Here is a 22,759-nt window from a genome sequence, read left to right as displayed (position 1 = left end):
CTGAACTTAGAAGCAGGCCAGGACAGTGTTTCTAGTTGTATTCTAAAATGTGACTATATGGTTTTATATTAACTTAATAAATAAACAAAAACGAAAAATCTACTTATTTCAACGAACATTTCAAACTAAATAACAGACTATTGTAAGATTCTGATCAAACTGGCCAGTATCACGTCTTCGTCTGTTTGGCCCTCCATCCAATTCCTCTGCGTTGTGTACTTTTAATGGTCCTGACGTCTCCGATACTGGTAGATAAGATCCTTATCTCCCCCCCGTTAGTGCAATCCATAAACCATAATACTTCTCCACCTCCGTAAGAATTCGACACTTCGACACCGTGAGATACCTTATGAGGAAAAGCGTTGTTTATTGCTATACACAGAACCTCCTAATCAGATGTTATCAGATGTTATCAAATTGTATCGTCCTTGAAGAGTCTATTCTAATGATCTCTCGGTGTGTTCAGATTGTCCTTTTGTTATTCAGTCCAATAGTGGTCAGGCCTAGTCGTTAGCCTAAGACCATCCTCGTGGTAGCCGAAGCTACTGGTGATGTGCCATTCACCCCCCCCCCCCCCCCCTTCTCTCTCAATGAGAGGAGAGAGTCTCTTCTGGTTTCTTCCCTCTTAGTCTCAGTCAGTTTTTAGTCTGCTCAACACCCGGAAACACCGTTCGACTTATAGATGTTCGTCGTCGCAACGACGGCCCCGCCTTCTGGTTGTCATGTGACGTGTTGTCATGACAACTGCATAACCTTTAACACTAATAAACTCACGTTTCATTAAGATGAACCTCTCTCCCTCCTGTCCTGGGAGACAGTACACTCTGATCTCAGATGTTCTTCTAAGGAATTCATAACAAAACCCTCGCTGACGCGGCCTGTGCCTGTGAAACCACTGGTTCCACCACCGTTCTATCACCGTCTCCTGCTTCCATGCACATTTCGATCTACCATTTTAGCTGTGGTCATCTCTCCCCAATCTATACATCACATACATTGAAAAAGCACCGTTTTCTCTCAATCCCCCCTTGATTCTTATCACCCCTCAGAATCATAAGACTACTTGGTTTTTCAATTAATTATACACAAAAATAGACTCATAACAATTAGGGCCCCGCCGTCTGCTGTTTTCCTTTTGTTTTCCATTACCCGCATCACACCCAAACCAGAAAGGATAAACAACGGTCATGGAGGAGAGAGCGAGAGAGAGACAGAGAAAAACACAGATTGCAACTTTTCAAACGACACACCTAAACCCTTCGGCCCCCCTCTCAGGTACCCCACGTCCAAATCAGAGCGCTCCCTTCCCTCTCTTACAGTACACCTCCCATCTCGGGCCGGTCCCATCTTCTAGGGCAAGGGCCCCTTTCAGTGACGGCTCCTTTCCTGAGCTGGTCCCCCCTCCAGGGCGCGGTCCCCTAGGTAAAAATGTCTCCCCTGGTCTGCTCCTTCTCAGTGTCTCTGGCTGTCCTCTCCACATCTGCTCCTCCACCGCCGCCGTCTCCTCTCTCTCGTCGCGGATGATCTGTGTACCAGGCTGCGGTGCCTGGCCCCTGCGGCTTCCTCCTCCTCCAGTCTGTCTCCTGGTCATCTCCATCGCTGTCGGTGTCATTCCCCCCTTGAAAGCAGAAACACAACACCGGCAGTCGTCTGTCCATTCGACTTCCCTTGTTTTGCTATTAGTCTACCACCTTCTCCACACCCATATCTAATCCTACAGGGCTGTTCCCTGTTTTGTTGTCTTCCGGCGTGACACCAGCAGCTAAACGATACCCACTCGGCGCTCTACGTTTGTCCCACGGGTGACCCCCAGCGCGCGCCAGTTCTTTCTGGTGACGTGTCCCCTCAAGACTCTGCCTATTTATTAGGTGTGAGAAGGCCCCACTGGAGATCGAACTCCCTCTTATTTCATAATTAAACTTATTTAATTAACCTGTATATCGATCTTATTATTATGATAATAACATACAACCGAGCATCGCTCTAACATACAACAGAGCAGGTTGGTTCCCTGCTCCTAACTCACATACGTACTCGTACTATCATCTAACATACAACAGAGCTGTCCGTCGCCCTATACCCTACGGGGCTGTCTACCGTCGCCCTGGAGCTGTCACCGTTGCTCTATACCCTACGGGGCTGTCTACCGTCGCCCTGGAGCTGTCACCGTCGCTCTATACCCTACGGGGCTGTCTACCATCGCCCTGGAGCTGTCACCGTCGCTCTATACCCTACGGGGCTGTCTACCATCGCCCTGGAGCTGTCACCGTCGCTCTATACCCTACGGGGCTGTCTACCGTCGCCCTGGAGCTGTCCCGTCGCTCTATATACCCTACGGGGCTGTCTACCGTCGCCCTGGAGCTGTCCCGTCGCTCTATACCACACTTTGAGTTCCTTTACAAAGTTCTCACATACACCACCGTGTATACACACAAGCAGTTGGTAATTTTGAAAAAATTAAACTCCTTAATTAACTTAAACTCTAAATATTCCCCTATGGGTAATGGAAACTCCCCAGCACTACCCCCCCCCCCCCCCCCCCTCCGCAATTAAACTCCTTAATTGAATTAAGCTCTAAATATTCCCCTATGGGTAATGGAAACTCCCCAGCACTACCCCCCCCCCCCCCCCCCCTCCGCCCCTAGGTGGCGACCTACTCCTCCATTTGCCTGTATTATCCCACTGCCCCCCTAGATGGCGGCCAAAACTCAGTCTAGAGGATTGTAGGTGACGTGTCACTTCCTGATTCTAAACCCCTCGTGGCTCTGCGGCCATTTTGACTCGGTGCAAATGGCTACTCTCTCAACAAACGGCCGCTGCCCTTCCTTCCAAGGCCTGAAAACACCGCTGTTTTTCCTCTCTTTCCTATCCATTATCAGGGGACGCTTTCTCAGACTAATACTCTTGCCTGATCGGACATAATACACACTGGTACAATCTCCTTTCGACTTTCCTTCTGTTATGAAAACAGTCCCGCCATAAAATTTTTTCGATCTGATTCAAGCGCCCCCCCCCCCCTTTCCTCATCTCGCATTTACCCTCCTTAAACCAAAACTGTGCAGCCTGCCTCATTTGCTTTTCATTCTCTGTAGATAACACCCTCGATTTTCACCATGGCTCTCTGCTCATATTATTACAGCTGGCATTCTCTCTCTGTGTCAAACTAGAAATGTTTACGTTTACGGATTCACTATCTGTTCGTTTTTATTTGGCTATAAAATCAAAACAACCGTGTGCACAGTGAACTCACATTTTTGATCGGAGCGCCGTTTCCCCTACAGCGCTGGTTCGCCTCCTGACCGCTCGACTCGCCGCTCTCTCCCAGGGCTGACCGGCCTTGCTTCGATCATGATTCTCCCACACATTGATGACTGTTGTCCACTGTCGCCCCATTATTGAAAAAGTCTTTATCCGTTGTTCTTATCTCTTGCTTTCTGGCTGTCATCAACAACCAACTGTTCCCGTTGTTTTAATCTCTTGCAAATCCGGGTCCCAACGGCACCAACTGTAAGATTCTGATCAAACTGGCCAGTATCACGTCTTCGTCTGTTTGGCCCTCCATCCAATTCCTCTGCGTTGTGTACTTTTAATGGTCCTGACGTCTCCGATACTGGTAGATAAGATCCTTATCTCCCCCCCGTTAGTGCAATCCATAAACCATAATACTTCTCCACCTCCGTAAGAATTCGACACTTCGACACCGTGAGATACCTTATGAGGAAAAGCGTTGTTTATTGCTATACACAGAACCTCCTAATCAGATGTTATCAGATGTTATCAAATTGTATCGTCCTTGAAGAGTCTATTCTAATGATCTCTCGGTGTGTTCAGATTGTCCTTTTGTTATTCAGTCCAATAGTGGTCAGGCCTAGTCGTTAGCCTAAGACCATCCTCGTGGTAGCCGAAGCTACTGGTGATGTGCCATTCCCCCCCCCCCCCCCCTTCTCTCTCAATGAGAGGAGAGAGTCTCTTCTGGTTTCTTCCCTCTTAGTCTCAGTCAGTTTTTAGTCTGCTCAACACCCGGAAACACCGTTCGACTTATAGATGTTCGTCGTCGCAACGACGGCCCCGCCTTCTGGTTGTCATGTGACGTGTTGTCATGACAACTGCATAACCTTTAACACTAATAAACTCACGTTTCATTAAGATGAACCTCTCTCCCTCCTGTCCTGGGAGACAGTACACTCTAATCTCAGATGTTCTTCTAAGGAATTCATAACAAAACCCTCGCTGACGCGGCCTGTGCCTGTGAAACCACTGGTTCCACCACCGTTCTATCACCGTCTCCTGCTTCCATGCACATTTCGATCTACCATTTTAGCTGTGGTCATCTCTCCCCAATCTATACATCACATACATTGAAAAAGCACCGTTTTCTCTCACTATGCACATAAAACGCTGAAAACAACCGAAGCAACAATAGTATTTTAATGAGGCTATTATTATTATTATTATTATTTTGCAACAAGTTAGCCCTCTCATAAATAGTACATATAAATTAATAACTAACTTGAACTAACTTAACAGGATTGAAGTGATATTTGGCTTAATAAAATCGGTCGCCTGGCAAAAAAAATAAAAAAAAAAGCCTGACGATGTGCATTGGGCCGCGGCTCTCTGACGCCTTATTTTCTGGGTCCCGGCCTGAAAAGTTTGGGAACCCCTGCTATAGACAACATGCAGCCACTAGATGTCGCACTAGAGCACCAGCATGTCATTTATCCAATCAGGTGCATTCCACATGGGGAAATGGGAAGTAGGGAGGAGATACATACATGCAATTTTTATTTTTATGATAAATTCATTAATCAGTATTTTTTTGGGAGAGATCAATACTTTTTTTAGTGCGCAACGTGAATTCTACTAAAACCATTTGCCGTTTTGTCCCTGGACACGCTACTATTTCCAAATCAAATCTATATAACAGGTATTATGTTTAATCATGAATGCATGAAAGGGGGGGGGGTCATTTCTGATTATTTGATTGCCAGTAACGGCATTCGTTATTACCACAACACACGCCGATCAGGGGGATGGGTATGAAAACCTTGCACGATTAAGCCGAAATTGACGTCAGATAGTCAGATAGTCTTTACCTGTGGTCGGTGGTATTCCAAAAAGAATATTCCAATTATTTGATCGCCATCTGGTCCATCTTATGTCCATCTGGTCCACGGCATAACCCACCACAACATATGGATCGGGGGCCCCGAAAACAATTCAATGCGATCGAGTGAAGCCCTAGGTTTCCCATGACTAGAAAAGTGCACCCGGAGTGGTTTAAATGTAGCACCGGTCTGGAACAGGGTTTACTGCACTCTCGATACTGCCTACTAGCAGGATCTGGCCGGTACTGCACCTTCTGAGTCCCAGTATGCCTTTTAACGGCAACATACAGGTCCCTGACATTGAATAGGATATAAAAAAAGAAAAAAAAGGGAAAACGATCCAAAAACGTATATATACGAGTATCTATCGTTCAATATGTGAAAAAGAAATAATTTTTTCATCCATACATTCACGTTTTATACCGTGGTGAATATAAGTAATGTTTTAGAGCGGTCTAGGGTAATTCCTGGGAGGCTGGTAATAGCCTTCAACGTGTATTATACTAAATGCATTGGCGTTTTGTCCCTACACATGCTACAATTAAAAAATCAAATGCATATGATAGGTTTTATGTTCCATCATTAATGCATGAAAGAGTTAGCGGGGGGGTCGTTTTTTGATGCTTTGATCGTCACCAACGGAATACGTTCTGGACTAACGTTACACACATACGCTTGGATCGCAATGAAGACATTCTTGGATCAATGCAAGATTGATATCATAGCCCTTACCTTGACTAGGATGTACCCCAAAAAGAATATTCCAATTATCTGATCGCCATTCCGAGTATTTATGTCCATCGTGTCACCAACATAATCCACCACACAACATGGATTGGGAGTATTTGATTCTTCTCAATCCGTGCGTTATAACCGTTCATCTTGCCCGGAGAAAAATAGCCGACCCAGACCCATATAATCGACGCACAGCCCAAGACACAAGGTTTCAAATGGTGCTCGATACCGCCGCCTGGTAGGATGCGGCCGGTATTGCACTTTTGCAATCTCAGACTCATTCCCTATGATAACACCAGGCTCCCTGGATGGATAATGAATGGAAATATCGAATAAAAGAAATAACGATGAAAACCCGACTTTTCTCGGGTTTGGTGCTCAAGCGTCGGCGAGTTAACCCGACTTTACTCGGGTATGGCGTCCATTGCGTTAACCGTTGGTGCCCAATAACGTATATATACGTGGTTGGCCGCGAAAGTGTTAAAAATTATTAATCTACATAACATTTTATCTATAGCACCTTTAAGAACCGGTTCAAACTGGAATGCATGGTTTGGTTCGCCGGTACACCACAAATATGAACGATTTTGCCTCCACTGATTCCTAGTGAATACGAATAGGAATGACGTGTTTCAAGACATTTAGCTAAATCCATGCTCATTTAACATAAAACAGAGACAAAACATTTCACTCGTTAAATCAACATTTAACTTAAAGGTAGCATTTATATTGTCGTCAAACAGCGACCTCTGGGCAAAAGAGCCCCTCTTGGTATTGCACTTTGTTTACATTTTTTGTTTTTGTTTGGTGTATGGGTTTGATTTCAGTGGGTATAGAGGAGAGGTCTGGATAAATTCACACAATAATAAGTTATCAAACTCCAACCCAGACATCAGACCAAAAAAATAAGTAATTTGTTTTGGACTTTTGCTGATACAATACATAAATAAACAAATACCTTTTCTTTTCCTGTGGTCAATTAGTAGAATATGGCCAATAGACCATCGGAACATCATAGAAGGGAGGGGGGGAGGGATACAGGAATTACCCTTTAAGATAAGAGGCTGCTTTTAGGTTTCAGTCAATAGTAGCAGTAGTACATTTATGTATTATGTATTGTGTTAATGCCATTACAGTCCCAATTATATATAAAAAATTAAATAAAAGAAAAAATTATCTTCATGGTTTGTTATTTTGTATGCTTCTTAAAAATAGTGTTTTTATACAGGTGACACTTGATGCAGCAAAATCAAAGAGGAAAGTATTTGTTTTTACGCTGACGAATAAAGAATTCAACAGCTTTGAAAATGTTCCGCTTTTGTTGACTCGCCCTTCGCTCGGCTGGGGAGAGAGATTTTGGGGTAATATCTCCTCATTATTTCTTGTCACCCTCAACTGGAGGCGGTGCTCTTCTGGAATATCCAATTTGACGTCTTCAATATGACAAAATTAATAGTTTATGATGAAAAATCCCCTTTTCTTTCCTCTACTCTCACGGTTTGATTTCTCTCGGGTTAAGCCCTCACACTACTGGGGGGGATAGAGAGCGTCAATGGTTTTATTCTTTATGTGTGTGTGTGTTTTTTTTTTTTATCAATTATTCATGTCTGTTCCTCCTTTTCCTTTGAGGTTTATTTATGAGAACTCCTCTGTCATGTGGCACCGCTTGTCAGAGCAGATTTCATGAATTTAGATTTTTTTTTATTTTTTTTGCCATTTTTTTCTCTCTCTTTGTTTGTGTTTGTTTTTGTCATTTTCTAGTTTTCTATTGAAGGTGTTCTACTCAAATATGTATGTTTTATCGATCTATATTGGAAGAAACAATTGTTTTTCATTGTACTGTTGGCTTTATTATACAACACCTATTATAATGATTTTGGGCTGTAAACTATATTTTTCTTGAAGGGCTCTTCATTGTGCTGTCTAGTGGAGTAGGGCTGGGAGAAAATAAATATCACAATATTCAGAGACATCTTCACTATATAAATATCTGCTTACCAGTAGGGATGGAAAATCCCATATTAGACAATGCAGTCGATGCATGACAATGGGAAGTGTTGTACAGTGTCAAAATTAAGCTTGTGTTGTGAGAAATCTGACTTAATTGCTTTGTGTTGTTAATTTAGACCACAAAATGTGCGTGTCATGATTCACAGTATGAGAAATAACTCACAATACGACAACACAGATTAGAGGACGAGTGGTAAATATTGATATACTGTATATTACCCAGCCCTACGGGGTAAATGTAGTAGATCTGTGTCTTCTTGCGGTGGTCCGTCTTCAACGCCGCCACCTCTTCCCTAGTTGAGAACACAAATAAAGACAGATTCTAGATTCTAGACATTGTTGATCACACTGCTTGCAACAAGTGTTCAACATCAGCCACCAAAAGGCTATAGGCAAGGGTTATATTTCATCATTAGCACCCCCTACTGTACCCCCGCAGTAATTCATTCTCAACAAAGTAATGACACACAATGGCATTTTTCCTGTTTTTGTCAGTGAGACGGTAGCGATTCAAAGTGCCAAAAGAAAAGCCTCTTTGCCCTGTTGCTCTGTTCAGTATTTTCTTGCCTAAGGTACGGTGCTCTTTTCCTCCACGGAACGTCACCTTGCGGAATGAATTGCACCCAGGCACCGTGAGTGTTGAAAGAACTCTCATTACTGCGGCAATGTGTGTATGGCCTCTCTCTCTCTCTCTCTCTCTCTCTCTCTCTCTCTCTCTCTCTCTCTCTCTCTCCCTCGACACAGTGTTTTGAACGTTCACAAGTTTTCCTCTGCCTTGTTGGGAGTGTTGGAGTGTTTCCCCGTTGGGCTCTGGTTGTAGTGCATCGCCTGATACTTCTGTCCGATGCTCTCCATGTGCCACCGCTGGCCCTCAGACGTCTCATTGGCTCTAAAAGCCTCATGGGGAAACAGCCCCCCCTCACCGCTCGCACACCCCCACATCTCGGTTGACATGCTGCCGTTTTGGACTGCGGCGATTCATAAGCTTTGTGTTTGTTGTTCGCATGGCGTGACGGTGGGATTAGAGAGAGCTCCTGTGAACTGAATGTCTGTTTGTCTGTGCATATCTCAATGAGAAAGATACTTACCAGTTGAAAGAACGCTGCACATGCCTTGATTTGGTTCTACTTATTAGTCTCTTGACGTTGCACATGAAAAGCATGTGCCCGTTTTCATTTGACTCTATATGTCTTTGTTTGCAATAATGAGGAACGCGCAAGTCACTGCGGTTTGGAAAAGGAACTGAACATGAATGAACGCTTGTGAATTTAATTAGCGTTGTCTGTGTGATCAAACAGAGCGAGGCCTTGTCTTTGTTGTTCTTCAGGGACGAGCTTTTAGCTCATTTGGCAATCAGCGATGTACCGGATGATTCCCTCTTTGAGTATTTGTTCTCCTTTGAAGCATTTTCAAGCATCATTCAGGGTCTATTTATCGTAAATAGACGTGATTGTTGTGAGCATCCTTCCCTTTTCTTTCCCGTAGAATAACCAACGTGTGATTAGTGTTTTGTTTCTCGCTCAATCCCCTTCGCTGACCCCCGTTCGGTTTGATGTCCCGTTCGAGGGACACGCTCTGTTTGGAAAATCTTTTAAGACGTTCTTTTTTTGTTTGCGGCCTTCTTGACGACAGAGAGGCCACAGCAACCCCACATCACCTCCAACCATCCAGACTATTGTGACAGGATGTCGGTAAGCTCTGTATTATTCAAAGCCCAGGGCCCGCAGAGTGCGATACCGTCTGTAAATACAAATCGTAGGGTCGATGCCGGATATCGTAGATTGATTCGTTGTCGTTGGTTAGACCATTACGAAGGTACTGGTAGATTCTATTCATCGTTGCTGTCTGGTGAATGAATACCTTGTATATCAAATTCTTGTGATTTCTAAACTTTTTCTTGAATTGAAAGTTTGGTTTTCGAAGTTGTGAGCTGCAGCTTCCTTTGAACGTTGGTTCTCAAACGTTTTCATGTCAAGGACCCCAAACTCCCCCCCATCTGAGATATTTGATATTTGATTATAGATGTGATTTAGTCCAGAATTCTATAACTGTATTGAACATAGGCGTGGATGTAACAGTAGTCATTCTTATACATGATCTCATTGGACGAACCTCCAGTGCATAAGATATTACTGGAATTACTGGAACTATTACTCATTTTGCTGGGGACCCCCTGGAACCTCCTCAAGGACCCCACTTTGAGAACAACTTCCTCAGAACAACAGCACTCCTTGACTAAAGACCCACGGCTCCCTTTTTAACTCGATAATTACAGTGTCTGGATATTATGGATTTACTGCCTTTCCATGTTAACACCATAACGTGCACATTTATGACCCCTAGACGAGGATGAACACTATAGATTTTGGTGACCTTGTGACCTTTCCCCTAGTGCCACCATCAGTCCAAACCTTAGATTTGTGAACGTGGTAACTCAAACAGCTTTCATTTTGAATCGTTTAAGATTTCCTGTGCACATTCATGACCCCTAGAGGATTACCCCTATTGATTTTGGTGAGCCCAGGCCAAACCTTCAAACTCTGAATTAGTGTTTCTCAAATAGCTTTCATTGAAATATTTAAATACATAAAATGTGTGTGTGTGTGTGTGTGTGTGTGTGTGTGTGTGTGTGTGTGTGTGTGTGTGTGTGTGTGTGTGTGTGTGTGTGTGTGTGTGTGTGTGTGTGTGTGTGTGTGTGTGTGTGTGTGTGTGTGTGTGTGTGTGTGTGTGTGTGTGTGTGTGTGTGTGTGTGTGTGTGTGTTAGGGCTGAGCCCAAGCGTTCGAAGGTTCGGACCTTCGTTCATTACGTTGGCACTCGAATCTTAATTAATGGGTTCGAACCTATGCTTTTTTTTTTTTTTTTTTTTTTTTACGCTGTCTCTATATGTTCGGGAGACTCGCATAAAAACCTGATTATAATCATGTCTCGACTCTGCCACAACCACAGCGCGAGCCGTGAGTGAATTAGGCGAAGGGGAGCATTATGGCAGGAGACATATTTTTACGAAAAAGAGTGAGGCGAGGGCGGAAGTGTCAATTTTTCAAAGTAAAATACCCGGAAGACTAATGAAAATAAAATACATTTTCCTTTTAAACAACTTTATTCTTTCTTTGCAGCCCGGTACCAAATGATCCACGGCCAGGTACCTGTCTGCGACCCGATGGTTGGGGACCGCTGCTATAGAGCCTTCTCTCTATACTCCGTTATGCACAGGTTTACAGACTTTCGGAGCAGCGCGTACTGGAGTAGATTATTCAATGCGACTGCCAGCCAGCTTTTGTGCGACAGAGAAATACAATTTCAATTGTGACGGAGAGAAGATCATCTCCCGATTCAGATACAATTGAACACAAACGGTTCCAAAGATATTAATGTTTCTCTGGTATATGGATGGATGGATTTTGGTACATCTCCTCTCATTTCTGTGCGAGTAGCCACTCCCCTCAGACTCCACTCCCCTCAGACTCCACCCCCCTCAGACTCCACCCCCCTCAGACTCCACCCCCCTCAGACTCCACTCCCCTCAGACTCCACCCCCCTCAGACTCCACCCCCCTCAGACTCCACCCCCCTCAGACTCCACCCCCCTCAGACTCCACCCCCCTCAGACTCCACTCCCCTCAGACTCCACTCCCCTCAGACTCTACTCCCCTCAGACTCCACCCCCCTCAGACTCCACTCCCCTCAGACTCCACCCCCCTCAGACTCCACCCCCCTCAGACTCCACCCCCCTCAGACTCCACCCCCCTCAGACTCCACCCCCCTCAGACACAACTGTCGTTTTTTCACACAGCGAGGAAAATAATACTGTCGGACAATCGAACAATAATTAACACATTTACAAGTCGTATTAAGTTTTGCAAATAAGGAGACATATAGAGAACATTTCAAAGCACTCAACATTGCCAATATCTCTATTTCAACCTATTTCTGAATTGCACGATATTCTCTCGACAGTACTGAACCAGAGAAATGATTTAGGAACACATTTTTGCATGATTAAAAACGATGGTTCTAACGTCCGTTCGAAAAACCCTGGCGAAGTTCGAATCCCAAAAACAGGCTTTGGGGACAGCTCTAGTGTGTGTGTGTGTGTGTGTGCGTGCGTGTGCATGTGTGTGTTCCACTTAGTTTTCCAAGTCCAGGACCAGTTTAACCTAGAATTGCTAATCTGACAAACTATTGTGGATGAATAAAAGACATATATATGATAAGCCAATAATCCATAAATGATGCCTCCTTACCCACCTTGTAAACAACCCCCCTTGTATTCATTGAGGTACCAGAGAACAAATTAAATAGATAAACCAAATTAAGCTGGAAAACCTTTTTTTAGGTATTATTGTGCGTGTCTGGCCTGCTAAATCCTTGCTGATTGAGTTTGACACCCCTCCTTAGGCAGTGGGCTCTCTGGATGCAGAGAAAGCATTCAACCGTGTTGAATCGTCACATTCTGTTTTTAGCTAAGTTTAATGTTGGTCCCACCTTTATTAATTGGATTTAAATTCTTCACAGTTTACCTTCCACAATGGTGAGAACAAATGATCACCTCATCTCCCTTCCTGTTGTATTGTGGTACAAGACAGAGGTGCCCATCATCCCCCTGCTTATTCCTTCTGGCCATAGAACCTCTTGCTGTAAAAATCACATCTCTCAGGAATAAAAACAGGACACAATTATCATGTAGTTTCTTTGTATGCTGACGGTATTCTGCTTTATTTTAGTGACCCTCACACTTACTGTACCCTATTAACACTAGGCTACTTGATAATTCTGGTGATATGTATGGTGGAGTTTCATAAAGCTGCTGTGACGTCATTTAGGTTTCTCTTCTCCAATAGTCCACATCGTTGCTGAGTACAGTGGGTTGTTCTTCCAGGCTGGATGCATTCTAGCCATTTCCGCACCAACCAACTAACGTTAGCTTAGCTAGTGTGTAACATCCTGAGATACTCAGTGTAAAGTGTAAAGATAAGTCACTCAACGTAAAGTGTAAAGTTTCCATCGTGACACAGTAACACCACCTGGCATTCCTACTAATCCTACTTACCTCAGACTCCGTACGAATGGCCTCCACACCTCTGCCCCTTTCTTCAAGAATTGGCCAATCACCTTATGTTGTGTTGTTGTATGTTGTGTCTCTCCGTAGGATACCGGGGTCAAAAGGGAGAGCGTGGACAGATGGGTCTGGGGCTGTCAGGAGACCCAGGCCCCACAGGACCACCAGGTAAGACTGGAGGGGCCCAAATCAACCGACCAAAGCGGCCTCACATTGACATTTTATAGATTTTCTTTTTGCGCTTATAGACTTATAATTAGTGTGTGTGTGTGTGTGTGGGGGGGGGGGGGCATATGTAGGTTTATGTGGACAAATCTGGACCAATTTAAAGAATACACACCCTGAAATCAGAATGTGTTCCATCAAATCAGGACGTGTTTGACATCCTAAATTAGCTATTTTAGTGTCAGTGTTAAAGTCAGGGTTAATCACGGAATATCATAAATTACATAAAGTCTATGTAATGTCCCCACATTTCAGTCAAGTGTGTGTGTGTGTGTGTGTGTGTGTGTGTGTGTGTGTGTGTGTGTGTGTGTGTGTGTGTGTGTGTGTGTGTGTGTGTGTGTGTGTGTGTGTGTGTGTGTGTGTGTGTGTGTGTGTGTGTGTGTGTGTGTGTGTGTGTGTGTGTGTGTGTGTGTGTGTGTGTGTGTGTGTGTGTGTGTGTGCGTGCGTGCGTGCGTGCGTGCGTGCGTGCGTGCCAGTAAACTGGAAAACAACATTTTAGCATTCCAAATGGAGAGCAATAGGCACTGCTGGCTGTAAGGAGCCGTTGTTCTGCTTTAATTAGTCTGAAGGACAAATGTAGAATCTTGTTTTCTGCAGTGTAACAAGTGCCTAGTAAAGAAACAGAGATTTAGATTGAAAACAACGAGGCATCCTGTTAAGCTACCTTATATCCCGCACGCCTTACGTATGACATTGAGGTGTGTGTGTGTTGGAGATTAAAGTCAGCCCCCTACAGTACGTGTCTAGACACATGAAGTGTGAGGCAGGACTGGCATCTTAACACTGGAGTGATAGTGTAGGTCCTCAATGACTTCTCAAATTATTCTCTATAAAAGCGCTATATAAAAAAGCAGCCATTTTCCACCATGTATGTATGTATGTATGTATGTATGTATGTATGTATGTATGTATGTATGTATGTATGTATGTATGTATGTATGTATGTATGTATGTATGTATGTATGTATGTATCTGTATGTATGTATGTATGTATGTATGTATGTATGTATGTATGTATGTATGTATCTGTATGTATGTATGTATGTATGTATGTATGTATGTATGTATGTATGTATGTATCATGTATCATGTATGTATGTATGTATGTATGTATGTATGTATGTGTGTATCATGTATGTATGTATGTATCATGTATGTATGTATGTATGTATGTATGTATGTATCTGTATGTATGTATGTATGTATGTATGTATGTATGTATCATGTATGTATGTATCATGTATGTATGTATGTATGTATGTATGTATGTATGTATGTATGTATGTATGTATGTATGTATGTATGTATGTATGTATGTGTGTATCATGTATGTATGTATGTATGTATGTATGTATGTATGTATGTATGTATGTATGTATGTATGTATGTATGTATGTATGCATGTATGTATGTATGTATGTATGTATGTATGTATGTATGTATGCATGTATGTATGTATGTATGTATGTATGTATGTATGTATGTATGTATGTATGTATGTATGTATGTATGTATGTATGTATGTATGTATGTATCATGTATGTATCATGTATGTATGTATGTATATATGTATCATGTATGTATGTATGTATGTATGTATCATGTATGTATGTATGTATGTATGTATGTATGTATGTATGTATGTATGTATGTATGTATGTATGTATGTATGTATGTATGTATGTATGTATGTATGTATCATGTATGTATGTATGTATGTATGTATGTATGTATGTATGTATGTATGTATGTATGTATGTATGTATGTATGTATGTATGTATGTATCATGTATGTATGTATGTATGTATGTATGTATGTATCATGTATGTATGTATGTATGTATGCATGTATGTATCATGTATGTATGTATGTAAGTATGTATGTATCATGTATGTATGTATCATGTATGTATGTATGTATGTATGTATGTATGTATGTATGTATGTATGTATGTATGTATGTATGTATGTATCATGTATGTATGTATGTATGTATGTATGTATGTATGTATGTATGTATGTATGTATGTATGTAAGTAAGTATGTATCATGTATGTATGTATCATGTATGTATGTATGTATGTATGTATGTATGTATGTATGTATGCATGTATGCATGTATGCATGTATGCATGCATGTATGCATGTATGTATGTATGTATGTATGTATGTATGTAAGTAAGTATGTATCATGTATGTATGTATGTATGTATGTATGTATGTATGTATGTATCATGTATGTATCATGTATGTAGTATGTATGTATGTATGTATGTATGTATGTATGTATGTATGTATGTATGTATGCATGTATGTATCATGTATGTATGTATGTAAGTATGTATGTATCATGTATGTATGTATCATGTATGTATGTATGTATGTATGTATGTATCATGTATGTATGTATGTATGTATGCATGTATGTATCATGTATGTATGTATGTATGTATGTAAGTATGTATGTATCATGTATGTATGTATGTATGTATGTATGTATGTATCATGTATGTATGTATGTATGTATGTATGTATGTATGTATGTATGTATGTATGTATGTATGTATGTATGTATGTATGTATGTATCATGTATGTATCATGTATGTATGTATGTATGTATGTATGTATGTATGTATGTATGCATGTATGTATCATGTATGTATGTATGTATGTAAGTATGTATGTATCATGTATGTATGTATGTATGTAAGATGTATGTATGTATGTATGTATGTATGTATGTATGTATGTATGTATGTATGTATGTATGTATGTATGTATGTATGTATGTATGTATGTATGTATCATGTATGTATCATGTATGTAGTATGTATGTATGTATGTATGTATGTATGTATGTATGTATGCATGTATGTATCATGTATGTATGTATGTAAGTATGTATGTATCATGTATGTATGTATCATGTATGTATGTATGTATGTATGTATGTATGTATCATGTATGTATGTATGTATGCATGTATGTATCATGTATGTATGTAAGTATGTATGTATCATGTATGTATGTATGTATGTATGTATGTATCATGTATGTATGTATGTATGTATGTATGTATGTATGTATGTATGTATGTATGTATGTATGTATGTATGTATGTATCATGTATGTATCATGTATGTATGTATGTATGTATGTATGTATGTATGCATGTATGCATGTATGTATCATGTATGTATGTATGTAAGTATGTATGTATCATGTATGTATGTATCATGTATGTATGTATGTATGTATGTATGTATGTATGTATGTATGTATGTATCATGTATGTATGTATGTATGTATGTATGCATGTATGTATGTATGTATCATGTATGTATGTATGTATGTATGTATCATGTATGTATGTATGTATGTATGTATGTATGTATGTATGTATGTATCATGTATGTATCATGTATGTATGTATGTATGTATGTATGTATGTATGTATGTATGTATGTATGTATGCATGTATGTATCATGTATGTATGTATGTATGTATGTAAGTATGTATGTATCATGTATGTATGTATCATGTATGTATGTATGTATGTATGTATGTATGTATGTATGTATGTATGTATGTATGTATGTATGTATGTATGTATGTATGTATGTATGTATGTATCATGTATGTATGTATATATATGTATCATGTATCATGTATGTATGTATATATGTATATGTATATTATACAGTGTATATATGTGGTGTATTTTAAGACAGAAGGGGTCCAGTAGTATAGCTGATTTGGAGCAGCCTGTTTTTGATTGGAACAGTAGAAGTTCTTTCTCTCTGTGCGTCCGTCCTCCATTCGGTGAGTTACTGTAACAGTTCAAGTGAATGAGGCGGCTACGTGGCGTAGTGGGCAAGGCGCTCGCCACGAATGCGGAGACGCTGGGCTCGCCTGTTCGAGCCCAGCACTCCACATTGCTTTCAGTTTAGCTGGTCGTCCGTACTAATACACATTGGCCATATTAGGGGGTGGGAAACTGATGGGTGGGGATCGGGCGTTGTGGACAGCGACTCCTACAGGTCGGTTGGTGAATCAGGAAGTGTCGGGGGCAGCGTGAGCCTCCCACGTGTTACTCCTTGCCACTGAGAGATCGAGCTGCGCAGGTGAAAAGATGCGACTGCTGTTACCTCAAGTACCGGAGGGGACTTGTGCTATGTATGACTTAGTCCACATTGCAGCCGGCTTGTGGGAGGCAAGAAACAGCGTCCGTGACGGGGGAGGGTTGAATTGGATGATACGAAATTGGGATGGGAGAAAAATATAGAAAATGGGAGAAAAAGTGGATAAAAAAAAAAACGGTTTAAGTGAATGAATAATTCTTCTGTGCAGGGCCCGCCGGCATCGCTTCTCACGGCCCGCCTGGCCTCCCGGGGCAACCCGGACCCAGCGGGGGGCGATGTGACCCCGGTGACTGTGTCCCTCCTCCGTCCTTTCAACCTCGGAGGAACGGCTAGCATACTCGAGCGAATCCGTCCATCCGGCTCCATGATGAGCACCACAGTACCGAGACGGGCCCTGCAGGCGTGGGACAGGATGGAGAAGACAGCCCTACATCTGACGGGGGGGAAATCAATATACAGTATAATATCACCATACATCCATCCACCTGATGATATTGTATCAATATGTGATGACATACCATCGGATGCATTTCAAAGCTTTTTGTTGAAACGACTTTCATGATGTTCGCTCTCAAATTATGTACCAGAGAGAGAGAGAGAGAGAGAGAGAGAGAGAGAGAGAGAGAGAGAGAGAGAGAGAGAGAGAGATTATTGAAAGATTGCTTGAAAGTCTGAATTTCATCCGGTAATTGATTCATGGATTTTTTTACCAAGTATGATTGGCACCTTTCACATGTCATTGACCTGATGGGGGATATTAATTCACATATTTACTGGGCTCAGTGGAAAGACAGGTAGATTTTCACAAAAAACGCAAACATAGATTAAAAGTGCGCCCCATTCTACGCTATCTGAGCTAAGCTATCTGCGCTAAGCTATCCAGGCTAAGATATCCAGGCTAAGATATCCAGGCTAAGATATCCGCGCTAAACTAAACTATCCACTGTGCGCCCTGTAGCCAGCCAACACCCGGGGAACCCAGTGAAATACGATTGCATATTTAGCTGAGTTGACATGGTTGCTGTTGTGTGACGCACACATTCAAATATAACAGGCACAACAAGCCAAGATGAATGTGTTACAGTGTTGCGGTTGCTGGTGCCAATTTGGGCACCAGAGACGGATGCTCTGTGTTCTTTTGAAAATCTACCTGAATACATGGTTGTATCACTGCATCTTATAGGGTCTCACAAAACCAATAGTGTCATATTGTGGTCGCAGAATTGTGCTCGTATCATTTAGGGAGATCTCTGTTGATTCATAACCCCCTACGCACCACCTCAAGCTCTGCTTCATGGGAATGACTCAATAACTGCCTTTCTTTAATGTTCATATTATGACAGTGGCAGTTAGATGAAATTGCCGTTTTCACTGATGGCTTTTGGATTTGTTTTTAATGCAATAGAAATCTATTTGTTATCATTACAATTTTTTTTATATATATATTTTTTGCTGTGATGTACTTATAAATTATTTTCTTGTTTTATTGTCGCCTACTGCGACCCTAATGCATTCCATATTGATTCTCATTAAGTCTTGACGAGACCATGAAATTATGTTTATTGTTTCTTCTGAGTTAAATTTTGTCTGAAAACGTTCACTTAATGTTTTTATGCCTTGTTAATGGGCATGGCTATGCACATACTTTTGTTCAGCCTTCAAGATATGTCATAGCCTTAGCAAAAAGTCAATCTGAGGTGTGTGTGTGTGTGTGTGTGTGTGTGTGTGTGTGTGTGTGTGTGTGTGTGTGTGTGTGTGTGTGTGCGTGCGCGTGCGTGCGTGTGTGTGTGTGCGTGAGTGAGTGAGTATACAGTATCTAGTTTTTTGTGTGTCTGCATGTGAGAGAGAATAATATTCTTTTTAAACTGTTTATGCAAACCAAAGTGCAGGAGCAGTGTCTAACACAAAAATAATATATTTACTTCCAGTACATGTAGCATGAATATCCTGTAATACTATTATTCCTAGAGCTTGGATTACTAACAATATTTTTTTTCCAAACCAGTCAATCAGATGCTAATTTTGTATTGTGCATGATAATCAAACTTAAAAAAAACGTTTTAAAGGGAATTAGTGGTCTAATCAGAGATTTTGCCTTTAGGGGTGAGCGCTATGTGTGGGTACTGGAGTGTTCTGGCAAACCAACGAGGTGACTTGGTGAGGGGTCACTCCATAGCTTCTATAAAACATACCAAAACAACACTAATGGCTCCATACTAGTAGAACACCCTGCCATTGTTACTGTCAGTAGTGTCCGTGAAATATCAAAGACAAAAAAATACATCAAGTGCAAAGTGTTCCGTGTGAACAGAATGTAGTTAATAATAATAATACTTATTATTATGTTGTGTATCTCACTGCTGCTCCTTCTTGAAGACCTTGTACAGTACCTTCAGTTTTGGTCATTTTCATGTTTTTGTTTGAAAGAACATTCCATGATTCCCACGGTCTTGTACTGCCTGAGAACGTTCAGTAGCCCTGTGGTTTATTGGACGCACTCACAACTCACACAGAGCTGTTAGGTCATGGGTGTAAACGCATACAGTAACCAGTCTTAAGTGAAGAGACCATCCAAAGACATATCCAAAGAAGATTGGTCCATGGCACTCCCTGTCTCATTGAGAATATTAAAAGCCTCGGTTCCGGAATGGCAAAGAAAACAATAGAAACCTACTGTAAATGAACATTAAGATGTTGAGATGTTACATTTTGTATCCTTTTCCTTGCCATATTAGAATAAAGGCCTGTTTTCTAATAAAGCGGCACTCTGCCTTCAGAAATAATGCAGTCTTCTTTAGGTAGGCTACAACAACACAATGTAAACATACAGTTGTTGTGGCTTGTTTGTACTGAAAGCGACGGAAAGGGCAAAGTGAAACATTACCTAGCTAGCTTACCTAGCTTGATTAGCCAAACGAATTACACAATGAGAGTGGGCATTTCTGCATCACTGGAAAATTATTTTGTAAAGCCTCATGCATTTGTTGCTTCTCTGCACTCTTGTCTTTCACATTTCCGCTCCGGTCGTTCTGCTGCTGTTCTCATCATTGCCAACAAACCCTCTGGGGTGATTGTTGTTGGTCACCCTGTGCAGTTTTAGGAGTAGCCGTCGAGTGCCGTTTTAAAAACCTTGGACCTCCATGGATGGTTCCCTTTCTTGTCCTGGTTATGTCTTTACACTCAGTGAAATATAATCGGTCTGATCCAAACGCCTATGACTAAAGAGCACCTGTTCATTTTACACTGAAGACCCACCGCAGAGCTCCTTTTCTGTTGTGTTTTAAATACACAGTTATTAATATGAAATTCAGGACTTTTCTTCTTTATTTCTTTCCTCAGACATTTCTGAAAGGTAGCCGCAAAACTTTTATTTAACAGAAGTGCTACATTTTTTCATTTAACAGAAGCGCTATGCTTTATGATTGAATGGAGGTATGCCCTCTTGTGTGAGGTCCCTTTAAACCTTGTTTTGGTTTCTGAGGACGTTGAATAAGTGGTTTCGTGTCTCTGGCGTCACAGAGCTTGCAATGGAACCCGACGTTCTAATTACAAGCGCGTGTTGTCTTTGTAATGATGTACACGGTTCACTTTTGCGTTTTCAATTATGCATTGGGGCCGACATTGAAGATTTATGTTCTCCTATTGGAGACAATGAGTGCGTTTACATGCGTAAAGTATTCTGCATAATGCCTTGTGTCCCAGTTAAGATCTTATTCTGGATAAGCTGTTTATATGCATCTGTCCTGTGTCCTGATCAATATCCTTGTGATATGGATCAACGGAGCGTTTACAATATGACCTCTGGTGACCTCTGGTGACCCCTCGAGGAGCCCTGGGTGACCTCTGGTGACCCCTCGAGGAGCCCTGGGTGACCTCTGGTGACCCCTCAAGGAGGAGCCCTGGGTGACCTCTGGTGACCCCTCGAGGAGGAGCCCTGGGTGACCTCTGGTGACCTCTGGTGACCCCTGGTGACCCCTCGAGGAGCCCTGGGTGGTGACCTCTGGTGACCTCTGGTGACCCCTCGAGGAGCCCTGAGTGACCTCTGGTGACCTCTGGTGACCCCTCGAGGAGCCCTGAGTGACCTCTGGTGACCCCTCGAGGAGGAGCCATGGGTGACCTCTGGTGACCCCTCCAGGAGCCCTGGGTGACCTCTGGTGACCCCTCGAGGAGCCCTGGGTGACCTCTGGTGACCCCTCCAGGAGCCCTGGGTGACCTCTGGTGACCCCACGAGGAGCCCTGGGTGACCTCTGGTGACCCCTCCAGGAGCCCTGGGTGACCTCTGGTGACCCCTCCAGGAGCCCTGGGTGGTGACCTCTGGTGACCCCTCGAGGAGGAGCCCTGGGTGACCTCTGGTGACCCCTCCAGGAGCCCTGGGTGGTGACCTCTGGTGACCCCTCGAGGAGCCCTGGGTGACCTCTGGTGACCCCTCGAGGAGCCCTGGGTGGTGACCTCTGGTGACCCCTCGAGGAGCCCTGGGTGACCTCTGGTGACCCCTGGAGGAGCCCTGGGTGACCTCTGGTGACCCCTCGAGGAGGAGCCCTGGGTGACCTCTGGTGACCCCTGGAGGAGCCCTGGGTGACCTCTGGTGACCCCTCAAGGAGCCCTGGGTGGTGACCTCTGGTGACCCCTCGAGGAGCCCTGGGTGGTGACCTCTGGTGACCCCTCGAGGAGGAGCCCTGGGTGACCTCTGGTGACCCCTCGAGGAGGAGCCCTGGGTGACCTCTGGTGACCCCACTGTGGGAACTACTGTCCTTGGTAATAACATTATATCCCAGCTGCCTTATCTTGGTTTCTCTTTATCAAGATATGAGGCTACGTTTAGACGGACAGAGTCTGAACAGAAACCGCAAAAGTCGTCTTACGGTCTCACTTTTAATTTTGCGTTTAGACTAGCGTTTTGGGATGGAATTCTGCGTGCAGACGACGCTGTAGCGACTCGAGACGACTGAGCCCCACTGTCACACGATTGGCGCATATGTCACATGACGTGCTGTGAAGACCCGCCCTACTCTGCCTCTGATTCGCAGACTGTGGGTGGGGAATGTGATTGGACCAAAGCAGAGTCACTCACAGACAGTGGGTCCAGTCACTAATAGTTGCGATAGCCGCGGGACAGATTCTTGTGTATTTAAAAGTACTGCCAATGTAGCCTTCAGGTGATCGCCATGGATAGAATCAGACATGCTTTGTTTACGCTTCTAGGCTACTGGCGCATGCCTGTGATGTAAGCAGTACGCGCGACGAGAGCCTTGACAACCCTTTCGTCATCGTTTTATGCGGTTTGACAGTTTAGATGAGAGCGCAAAGGTTTATCGTTTCTAGGAATTCCACCCTGGAAGGTAGTCTCACTTTTTTGCGGTTTCACCCCGTAAAAACGCTGTTTCCGTATAAACGAAAGGCAAAAATTGCGGATTCACCTGCTAGCGTTTCCGTCTAAACAGGTTTCTCTTTATCAAGATATGAGTTTATGTCGGTCCT

General features: G+C 42.7%; 1 protein-coding gene across 1 annotated transcript in view; it reads left to right on the top strand.

Annotated features, from left to right (window-relative positions):
* The window catches only part of LOC311234781 (uncharacterized protein), a gene marked incomplete at both ends in the record, with an annotated part of 68,616 nt that extends 51,002 nt beyond the window's left edge, over positions 1 to 17,614 (top strand). The window contains 2 exons of the mRNA XM_084322025.1: positions 13,003 to 13,080; positions 17,490 to 17,614. Of these exons, the coding sequence (XP_084178151.1) occupies positions 13,003 to 13,080; positions 17,490 to 17,614 (203 nt within the window). The remainder of the gene's footprint in view (positions 1 to 13,002; positions 13,081 to 17,489) is intronic.
* Positions 17,615 to 22,759: the final 5,145 nt, after the last annotated feature.

The sequence above is a fragment of the Notolepis coatsorum genome (genome assembly GCF_963971535.1).
Source record: "Notolepis coatsorum genome assembly, chromosome: 9".
NCBI classification, from domain to species: Eukaryota; Metazoa; Chordata; class Actinopteri; order Aulopiformes; family Paralepididae; genus Notolepis; species Notolepis coatsorum.
The sequence above is the reverse complement of the archived record's forward strand: the minus strand, read 5'-3'. Positions and strand labels throughout refer to the sequence as shown.